Source organism: Mixophyes fleayi, chromosome 7 (assembly GCF_038048845.1).
Source record: "Mixophyes fleayi isolate aMixFle1 chromosome 7, aMixFle1.hap1, whole genome shotgun sequence".
Taxonomy (NCBI): domain Eukaryota; kingdom Metazoa; phylum Chordata; class Amphibia; order Anura; family Limnodynastidae; genus Mixophyes; species Mixophyes fleayi.
In genome coordinates, this window is record NC_134408.1 from 9521547 (window position 1) to 9533143 (window position 11597).

General features: G+C 40.4%; 1 protein-coding gene across 1 annotated transcript; it reads right to left on the reverse strand.

Annotated features, from left to right (window-relative positions):
* Positions 1 to 1753: 1753 nt before the first annotated feature.
* Positions 1754 to 2977, reverse strand: LOC142098441 (E3 ubiquitin/ISG15 ligase TRIM25-like). The gene has a single exon (XM_075181288.1). It carries the CDS (start codon positions 2975 to 2977, stop codon positions 1754 to 1756), a length of 1224 nt encoding a protein of 407 aa, XP_075037389.1.
* Positions 2978 to 11597: the final 8620 nt, after the last annotated feature.

Consider the following 11597-nt stretch of genomic DNA (forward strand, 5'->3'; position numbering starts at 1 on the left):
TGGAAAGCAGACAATTCCATAACCTCAATGAATTTGCACCTTTATCTCTTGCAGAAATTCGAGAGAGAAGCTCAATACCTAATAATAGTCTTCACACACTTGAGTCTAAGGGGTATATTTACTGAACTGTGGGTTTGAAAAAGTGAAGATGTTGCCTATAGCAACCAATCAGATTCTAGCTGTCATTTTGTAGAATGCACTAAATAAATCTAGAAGCTAGAATCTGATTGGTTGCTATAGGCAACATCTCCACGGTTTCAAACCCGCAGTTTAGTAAATCTAGCCCTAAGTAGGATGCTCCCAAACAAAATGATCTCAGTACGAAGAGATGTGTATCTATTCTCCCACTCGAGAAAAATTTTGCTTCTGCACTTTATGATCTTTACCAATGATCGACCCAACCTGATTAGGATATAGATCTACGGGGACTTTCAAGCTGGCAAAGCCTGGGACAAGATCCATACTAAAACTGTAAAATGTTCTATCACTAAAACTAAACTCAAATATAACTTATAGCTGCTGGTACTTAGTCCTCAAGTGGCCCCACCCTAGTGCAAACTACCAATGCTGAGACAATGTGGCCTGATTGGCCCCTTCTTGCATATATGGTGGACATGCCCAAGACTAGTGGCTTTCTGGAAAACCATTCTAGGCCAACATTATACTGGAGTTAGATACATCTGAACAATCCAATATTGCTCCTCAACAGACCTGTAGAATCAGTTGCCGTAGAAGATTTCTACAATGACTTGTACATCCTTCATGTACTCAGCTTCCACCCTGCTCCACTATTTCTTCTTACCCCAACCCTATTGCATCATTGAGAGCTGCACGAAAATGCTACCAATGGCTGCTTTAATATTGGTGACCAATAATGTTTCTGTCTTAGCCATACACCCTTTCCCAATTACCAACCACAATTGTTATTCCCCACACTTCGTAGATTGTAAGCTCATATGGACAGCTCCATCTTTAAATTTTATTTGATGTCATTAGATAAAAAGTATTTATATCATGATCCCTTCAAAGTAGAGCTCTGCGTAATATGTTGGTGATTTAATAAAACATGAAGGATAAAAATAACAACAACAGGGTATATCTGCTACGTAGCCAACATGATATTAATACAAAAAGTATAACAGACTTTTTACTAGTTTTTCCAAACAATGATTTTTATTTCAGATTTACAACATTTAAATATAACGGAATACAAAAACAAACAATTATTCCCAGTGACCTTTCTTTTATGTGAGATATATATATATATATATATATATATATATATATATATATATATATATAATCTTATAGGGTATGGGAAGGTTAGTAAAAATAGTAAAGAGGAAAGGGTGGGGGGGTGCATATGGGGAGGGGTTACATCCAGAGGGGAGGGAGTCCTTTGTTCATTTAAAAAATACCAGGTATTCAGATAGCACGTATACAGTTGGTCAAATATTTATGGAATAATGAAAGTCGAGTTAATAATCAATTGCTCTTAAATCTGACAAAGTTTGTCACCTCTGCCGTACATAGTGAGTGATCTTTTACCACAGTTGTGCTAAAACAAATTCTGTTTCTGATGGCATTTAGAGGAGGTAGAGAAAATGTTCCTGAAATGCTCTTGTCTGATTGAATAATATGCACGGATAAATAGGGTTCTTCTGTAGACCAGCGAGAGGGAGCCCTAACGGGACTGTTGATGGACTTCGTGGAACCCTAGTCCGAAATGTATCTTCCAGTAGCTTCTGAATATCTATCCACAAGATGGAGAGTGTTGTCTGGAGTTAAAACTTGTGCTGCTTAAGACCTGACAATGTGTAAACCTCATTGTATTCTGTGGGTAGTTTAGGGGTTTTATGGACCAGGATGCAGATTTTAAATCCCCTGATACGCAGACATTTCTACAAGCTGTGTTTAGATCAAGTAATATGTCTGCAGCCTCAAATATATAGAACCCTCTCTTTACACCAGTCAAAAGATCAGATAAACCTGAGTGCAAAGTCACTGAGATCAGACACTGGTCCAGATCATCTACAGAATAGATCTTTTTAGGATCACTTTCTGTATCATTCTCCTTCTCAACACCATAAGTGTCACCTCTGTCTGATTCTTGGTGTTGTAAGAAAGTTAATGGATCAGTCATTTTACACAGCTCCTCAATATGACGCATCTTGCTGGACAGTTCATCCTTCTGTGCTTCTAGCTGCTGGATCAGATCAGAGACTTCCAGGGAAATCTCCTCTGTCTGTCTGGAGATCTCACTCAGGACTCTCCTCTCTAGGACTTCCAACTTATTCCTGATGTCCATAAACAAGTCAGTGACTTTTCCTGTGGTGACAGCTGCTTCTTCCTGTACTTCTCTCCTGCGATCTTGCAGACTCTGGACTTGTTCCTCAGCCTCTGCTCTGCTGGAGGTCAGTTTTTCTACAATGTTTCTCAGTTTCTCCTGTTTTGTCTTCATGGCCTTATCCAACGACTCAACCTTGTGTCCTTTGTGTGTTCCTATTTCCACACAGGAGACACAAATACAGGCAGCATCCTCACAACAATAATACTCAAGATGTTTTTTGTGAATTCTGCATTTTCTCTTATCCAGTGATGATGTTAGTTCAATTAAAACATGATCCACAGACTTGTTGTGTGCACTCAGGTGGTCCAAACACATTGAGGTCTCACACTGCAGACAGGTTCTCACAGCAGATACAGGAGATTCCAAGCAGTAAGTACAGAAAACCTTGATCTCCTCCTGCTCTGGCTGACTAGATAGGAAACTTTCCACAATGTTACACAGCTTCCTGTTCTTCTCCAGCAGAGGGCGCTCATGATAGGAATAAACTTCATCCCTCTCCTGTGTATCCAGCGCACTCACAATACAGACCCGGCAGAAGTTGTGTCCACATCTCAAGGATACGGGATCTGTATAAAGGCTCAGGCAGATGGAGCAGCTCAGCTCCTCTCGCAGACAAGCAGACGCCATGCTGTAACTAGGGAAGGAAAGTGAAACTTGTGTGATTTAAGAAAGGGGGTGGAGCATTAGTCACATGTCCCCTAAGGTCCTGACCTATTAACTCTTTACTGTAATGTCTCATCCTACAGGGAAAATTCGTAAGAAACACATGTAATAAACATATGTTTGCTAAAAAATAGAGTTGTGTCAAATCTAAATTCAGTACTGCAAAATACCAAAATACAGTCATTAGTGCAGATCTCTGAATCGTGTACAAGCATTTATGTAATCTGTGCACCAGAAGACCACAGAACAACATTTTATGTTAAAAAAAAAAAAAAAGGAGACCTAATACCCTGCACACATTATTATACATAACAATTACTTGCCAACTCTCCCGGAATGTCCGGGAGACTCCCGCATTTTGGGGGAGTCTCCCGGAGGAGTATGGCAAAATCCCGCATTTACAGAAATAGGGCCACAATACCGCGATTCTCTGGGAATCGCGGCATTTGGCCCCACCCCCGACTGTAAAATGACGCGTTTGCGTCACGGGGGCGGGTCCAAAATAACGCGATTTCGGAGCCCCGCCCCCCGCACACCCACCTCCTCCACTGAATCTCCCGGAAAGCAATGGGAGAAAGTCGGCAAGTATGCGTAACAGCTGCATCTCCTGCTCTGACAAAAACTAGATTTCATGATCTAAAATTGTATATATATCACGGTTTTCTGAATTCATTTGTCTGCACTCAGCTCACACACACTCACAGCTGTGCACTTCAGTAATTGTGATATCACTAAACCAGTGCTGTGTATGGATGTCTGTGTAGTCTGACCCCTTTGTATCCTGCATATAGCACTGTGACCATTTCTACAGATATTCTTTAGTCATTTCTATTTGAATAATGCCTATGCGGTGAAACATGTAGCAAAAAAAGCATTCACAATATTGAATATCATAATAAAAGAAAGTTGTAATTTAGTTACCCCAGGGAGACCAGGAACCGTGGACTCACAAACCTGCTCATGGTAAGTAACCTCTCAGCTCAGCCAGATTCTGCTGATTGTCTTCTGCTCTCTGTAATTATGTATCACAGCACCTGATTGTTAGCTCACTTGCACCTGCAGCCTCTCCTGACCAATCAATGACCTGATCAGCATCTATAACCCCTCAGGGTTAATGAACCTGATTAGAAGCCATAGTGGGAGGAGCAGGGTCCTACAGCAGCACAGATTATATCAGGAGATGAGTGATGTGTTAGTGAGGACAAGGCTACATGTGACAGGAGCAGTGACATGATGTAAGGAGGGGAATGGAGGCAGCAGGAAGCCACAGACTGAGAGTTATATAGTGGAATGAGCAGGGTCCCCCAGCAGCACAGAGTATATCAGGAGATGAGTGATGTGTTAGTGAGGACAGGGCTGCATGTGACTATATAATAAACATCTTTACGACATAAGACAGCCAGACGCTGTGTACTGCATTGCAGCACATTCAAAATTCTATGCACCCGAGCACATGAATCCTGCATACATGACAGCACAATACAAGACAGTCAGTAGTATGAGTATTGTTGTTACTGTTGATGTATAAGGCGTCACAGTGCTCTACAGCGCCGCACAGTGGTGACAACTGAGTATACATAAAACATACAAGATAGAAAACATTTTATTTTTATAAATAAAATAAGTAGATGTAATATCCTGCAGTATGCATTGTACGCTGCACTATTCAAACAATACTGACAATAATGTCAATAAAGTGGATGGTGTGTGATGGGAGAAGGGGGAAGGGAGGGGGTACTGAAATCTTGTTAAAGATAGACACAGAGGGAAAGGGGAGGTAATCCTTTTCAGGCCTGGCTATAATGGAATAGACTTTAAGAAGGCTCTGGATCAGGGTTTGGATATGGACCTATTGAAGGCTTTTACAGATCGAGGTTACCCAGTATATATTCTTAGTATGGCCTTTTCGGAGGCAAAGAAAGTTGATAGAAAGTCTTTATTAATGATGAAATCAACAAAAGATAAAAACAGTACAATGAAGGAATCAGAGGATTCGTAGAAGATTTTACGTTTGTTACCCGGTATAACTCATATTCCAAACAAATTAAAGACATTATTAAGAGAAATTTTTCTATCTTGGAATTTGATGAAATTCTTATGTCCTCAGTCTGTAATAACCCTAAAGTGGTATTTAGAAGAGGAATGACGATAAGAAATAGATTCGTTCCTAGTCTCTCAAAAGGAAAGGAATAGAGGAAAACAAAGAATCCACAGAAAAACTATAAACGGTTTTTATAGATGTAATAAATATCGGTGCATCACGTGCAACTGTGTCTATAATAGAAGGGTTCATTTCTGTTCAACAAGAACTATATGAAATTCAGAGTATTATGAATTGCCAGACAAGTTTTGTAATTTATTTAATTGACTGTGAACGTGGAGCACACTATGTGGGCCAGACAATTTGTGCATTAAATAAGAGATTTCTAGAACATAGAAGAAACATTATAAAAATAGGGGCTCACATAGTCTTGCAAGGCATTTTATTTGTAAGCACGATAGTCCTTTGGATTCCTTGAAAATCACAGCTATTCAATATATATATATATATATATATATATATATATATATATATATATATATATATATATATAGATATAGATATAGATTTGCTCGTCTCTGTAAATTAGAAGGTTTTGGATTTTTGCTGTAGACTGTTTGGGGCATATTCAATTGTGCTGTTTCCGCAGTGCGTTAAAACTACTACCGTTAGCGAGATTTCAGCTCGCGACTCAGGGAGCTGCGAGCTGAAATCCAGCGAGAAAATTACCATAGTAACGTTTTTTCCGCGCACTATTACCGTAATAACGGTAATAGTTCGCAGACCACAGGATTTTCGGCGTTTCCGCCAACAATTGAATACCCCCCAAAATATCCAAAAGAGTTAAAGGATTCTGTTAAACTAAATATGTTTTAATAAAGACAGTGTAATATGACATGGAGATGTTATCTAAATATGGGTAAATTGAAAATTATTTTTTTTTAGGTTAAGAAACTGTAACACCGTGTGTGTGTGTGTGTGTGTGTGTGTGTGTGTGTGTGTGTGTGTGTGTGTGTGTGTGTGTGTGTGTGTGTATATATATATATATATATATATATATATATATATATATATATATATATATATATATATACACACACATATATATATACACACACATATATACATACATATACACACACACTCATCTTATAATTAATACTTGCTACGACTATTTCTGTCTAGCTTTTTATAATCTATGACTAAAAGAACTCTGAAGAAACTCAGTAGAATGTTTACACTCTGTGTGAGTATTGTTTGAAAATCAATAAGTTTGTACTGAAGTCAGTGAATGTTAGTGGCTGAGCTGAATTACTGGATTATAATAAAGGCTATCTGTTCTTTCCCCAAGTGGAATGAATTCTAAACAAAGGGCTATTTTTTGTTTTTTAAAATAAGGAGGTTTGATGTTGCTCAGTTGTATAAATGCAAGATAAGAAATCTCTGGTTATTTATTTTTATATATTTATATGTGGATAGTTTTTTTACTGATTTAGGTGGTGTTACCATATGCTTAATGAGGATATCTATATTATATTAGAAAATGCACTCATCATTGTTTGTCACATACAATCTCCATTAGCTTAATGACTGATTAATTCTGATTGACTGTTATGGATTTAAAAGGAAGCCTAGTTACACTTGAATGCATACTTGCCATCTCTCCCTGAATGTCAGGGAGACTCCCTGAACTAGGGGTGATCTCCCTCACTCCCTGAAGAGTCTGGCATTCTCCCTGATGCTGGGCCAGTACAAGACGTGGTTGGCTTCGCCATCTGTGGCATGATGACACAGTTCAGAAATTGTCTCCTATGTCCATTTATTGATACCTATGGAGGTGGCCATTTTTAGTTCTCACCGTTTTGCCAGAACCGATATCTAATTTGAGGCTCGGTTCGGTGAACCGGTGACTACAGGCCACCCATTACATTGCTGGGGGGAGCAGACTCCTTAAAAATAAAAAAAAACCTCACCTCTCCGCGGAGTCGGCACCTCTTCCTCCCTGCTCCGTCCGCACTGACATTCCGTGAGGAGTGGTGCTGAGAGGAGTCGCGGGGGCAGCAAGCAAGAAGAAGAAGAAATCAGAAGACAAGAAGAGAAGAAAAGAAAAGAGAAGAAAGAAGCCAATAGAAAAGGTAAGTGAAGGAACGGAGCAAGGGGGGAGCAAATGAAGGCAGCACAGTAGTGTAAAAGGAGAGCAAAGGGACTAGTATTCTTGAGAATGCAGCCATTCAATCCTAATATAAACTGGGGGCATTTTACTGAGGCATAACATGACTCATTACTATTATTATCTCAATATCAGCAGCATAAAATAAGAAACATTTTACACACATACGCACACATTTTAAAATAAACATTTATAATTTTTTAGGCAGTAGCCCTTAAAATTAAAAGGATGAAAAGGCAACAGAGTTTGACAGATTTTTTTCAATAACAACCCAAAATTGGATCAGAATTGGCCTTGGATGGTACAAAACAGTCACAAGCGCAACCAATCCAACCTGAAGAAAGCAGCACGTCAATTATTGAAATACAAAACGATAACTCCCAAATTGAAAATAGTCTTCCTGAATGCTGGACAGTGCAACAATATAGCAATTTTACAGAAAAATATGACAGACTGGCAACTTCTAACAAAATGTTATGTTGTGAGTATTGTGCAATATATGACTTCATAAAAGAGAAAAGTATTCATGTGTCAAAAGAATGGAAAGGTTTTCAGATTCAGGCAAGAATCTTGCCTGAAGAAAATTGAGGACGCCAATCAAGAAGTAATATGGAAATATCTTAACTAACAGGTTTTTGTCAGGTAAGGTATTCTTTATTATTTTTTCTTTAATATTTTAAATCTCTTTCTTATAACAATCTAGTGTAACTGTTTAACTTTTTTTGTTCTTATTTGATTATTAAATGTATATTTTTGTAAACTTTAAACAGTTATTAGGGCAGAGAACAGGTTGTTAATTTATTTGAATCCCACCACTGAGTACAGGAGATAGAAATAACTATCATACATTATATCATGGCCGTGTACATAGCTCAAAGTTTCATTGGTTACATAGCTCTATAAGTAAGTACATTAAACTTTAACAGACATGATAATAAAACAACAAATGATATCTTAGGTACATGGGGCTTGGCGTATGCAGGATGAGATGTACACAAGGAAAAGCATGCTAGCCATAGATAGAGTTGGACGCATATTAAGTAGTACTTACACCAGGTGTGCGACAAGTGTAGGATACACAAACGATAGGCGTTAGCGCTCAGTGCAGAAGTGGCATTGCCCTAATTGTACACAACCTAATAATGTAATAACAATATGTTTTAATACATGATGATATTGTGTGCAAATAGGATAACAGTCAGATACACAATAGAGAATAATGTTTTAACGTGTGTTGCCTGATGGTAGCATGTGTTGTGGTGTCTGAGATGGGGAGGGGAGGAAATACACCATCACACTTTACTTTGTGTTTTCTTTGCTGCAATGTTAGCCACAGTGATCCTGCCAGCTTGTAAAATGGGAACGGTCCCCAAAATGCACAATGTCCACCCCTTCAAGCTTATTTACATACCCTATACTACAACAGAGAATATAATTTCTGCAGTTAGCACAGTATGAGATGAATTACTACAGATAGCCGGCAATCAGCAAGGGCCAGCGTGATCCACCAAGCTCCCCATCAGAAGGAGCAAAGTTCCGAACACCCCAGTTTCTGCCATCTTGATGTGCTACACCATGCTCTTAACCATACAAATGAGAGCAATTACTCACAAATCGGCTCATGGCATCAGAAGAGAGGAAGTGCTTGAAGTGGGGCGGTATGTGCCGATATGGCATACCGACACCTTTTCTCCCCAAGTCATTTTAGCTGCACACACGCCTTGTTACCCTTGTAGAGCATGTGTGCATTAGACTTGCAGCCAGTGACGTATGATCCATTCCCTCCTCCTCCTCTTACCCTATGTGTGTGTGTCTATCCTCTTTGCCTTCCCTGTGTGTGACTGACAAGTCACATGGAACGTGCGCCACATGACAGGCGGCGTCCCATGTGTGCAGGCTGCAAGAGACTCTCCTCCGCAGCTCAGCTGAAAGAAGGTAAGTGTGTGGGAAGTTGAGGGAGTGGGGGCTGTAATAAGGGAGGAGAGGGGGATTTTCCTTAATACAATGATGGTCTGTTTTATTGAATTTATATTGATATTATATTTCATGTGCCTGTCTATTTCCAAAACAGGGCACCAACATTCCAGGATTCAGATAGGCAGCACCTGAGTATGAGACACGAGCAGCCGCAAGTAGTGATACCTGCAAGAACAGGTAAGGTGACATACTAATAAAAGCAAATAGCTATTTTTCTTCTTAAGTTTCTTCTTAACATTTGACTTTGTCTCAGCTGATGTCAGGACCCTATAATTAGTATTATGTCCTATAGTTAGTGTTATGTCATTTTGGCTTAAAAAACAAACAACCAACATCCACCCGACCCACTTACACACATATATCTCACTTCCCCGCACTGGATACTTATATAAAATAGATAGATGTAAGCTAGGTGGTAAGGGACATAGTGAGAGAAGCAGGAGGTAAGTAAGAGGGTGAGAGGAGCAGAGGGTGAGGCAGAGAGGAGGTGGAGAGAGAGGGAGTTACCTTGGATGACGTTAGAGGCACATGGACAGAGAGGACAGATGAAAGCAGAGGAGGCAAATTTTAGCCCAGTGGGCAAGAATCAACTCAGCAGCCTATTAAGAACATTTTAAAGGAAAAAGAATGCAGGTAGCCCAGTGACCCAGCCTCAGGTCCCCCTGCCCACCAGCCCAGCCTGCCCCTGGATAACAGAAAAGGGCATACTTGCCTACTTTCGCAAAGTTATTTCCGAGAGAGGGGCGTGACTGCTGGTCGGGAGGGGGCAGGGCAGGACTATACGTGTCATTTTGGCCCCGCCGCCGCGACGGAAATGCTGTTTTGTCGCGCGGGTGGGGGGGGGGGGGGGGGGGGGGGCAAAATAACGCGATTCACCGTGTCACTTTTGGAAGCCAGTAGCGGGATGCGGGAGATTTACCAGCTCTCCCGGGAGTCCGTGAGACTGACCCGAATTTCGGGAGTCTCCCGGACATTCCGGGAGAGTTGGCAAGTATGGATAAGGGAAAGTTAAAGAGTTACAAGGAAGACATAAGCTTTGTATTATTTAATATGGTTTACATTATACTATATACTGTAAACATAATTTACAGCTAAAATTAAGAGGAATAAGATCAAACAAAATAAAACATGTAAAAAAATCATCACACTGTGCCCCTTCATCCTCAAACCGTGTGCCCCTTCACACTCACTCTGTGCCCCCTTCATCCTCACACTCTGTGCGCCCCTTTATCTTCCCACTCTGTGCCCTCCTTCATCCTCAATTTTTATGCCTTTTCATCCTCACGCTTTGCTCCCCTTCATCCTCACACTGTCCCCTCCTTCATTCTTTGCCCCTCCCTTGCCGTTTCCTATCATTTTCCCTCCGTTTCTTTACTTACCCTACTTGGCGTTCTTTCTTCTATTTCTTCTGTCTTCTTCTTCCTAGGACCCAGCAACCTCCTCTCCCATGCCGCTGCTCACTGAATATGTAGGATGTGATTATGTCATGCCTGACATTCAGCGAATAGGGTGGAGAATGCTGGGTCCCAGGCACCGCTGGATTGGTGAGAAGACAGTAGAAATCTTCTTAATGCTTCAGCATACCAAATCATTTTGGACAATGTTATGCTTCCAACTTTGTGGAAACAGTTTGGGGAAGGCTCTTTTCTATTCCAACATGACCGAGCCCCAGTACACACAGCAAGGGCTACAAAGACATGGTTTGATGAGTTCGGTGTGAAAGAACTTGACTGGCCCAAACAGAGCCCTGACCTCAACCCCATCGAACACCTTTGGGATGAACTGGAACAGAGATTGCGAGCCAGACCTTCTCGTCCAACATCAGAGCTTGACCCCATAAATGCTCTACAGAATGAATGGGCACAAATTCCCACAGAAACACTACAACATCTTGTGGAAAGTCTTCCAAGAAGAGTGGAAGCTGTTATCACTGCAAAAGGGGGACCAACTCCATATTAAAGTATATGTATTTGAATATAATGTCATTACAGTCCCTGTTGGTGTAATGGTGAAGCGTGAGAATACTTTTGTCCATATAATGTATATTATAAAGGGTATGGGGGGGGGGAGATTAGTGAAAATATTAAAGAGGAAGGAAGGGAGGTTATGGGAAGGGAGGGAGAGCTGTTTTTGGAAAAATGAAAGTTGAGTTAATAATCTATTGTTCACAAATCTGACCAAGTTTGTCACCTCTGCGGTTGATGAAAAGCACAAATAGTGCGCTAATATCAGATAGTGTCTTAGATACAGAATCCTAAATGATGGAACATGAAGAAACTAGCATATATGTAGACTAAATAAGGCAAATGATATTGTGAATAAATGTAATACCACTGCTGCAGATAGTGAGTGCCATTTTTCCACAGATGTACTAAACCAAATTCTCCGACAGCATA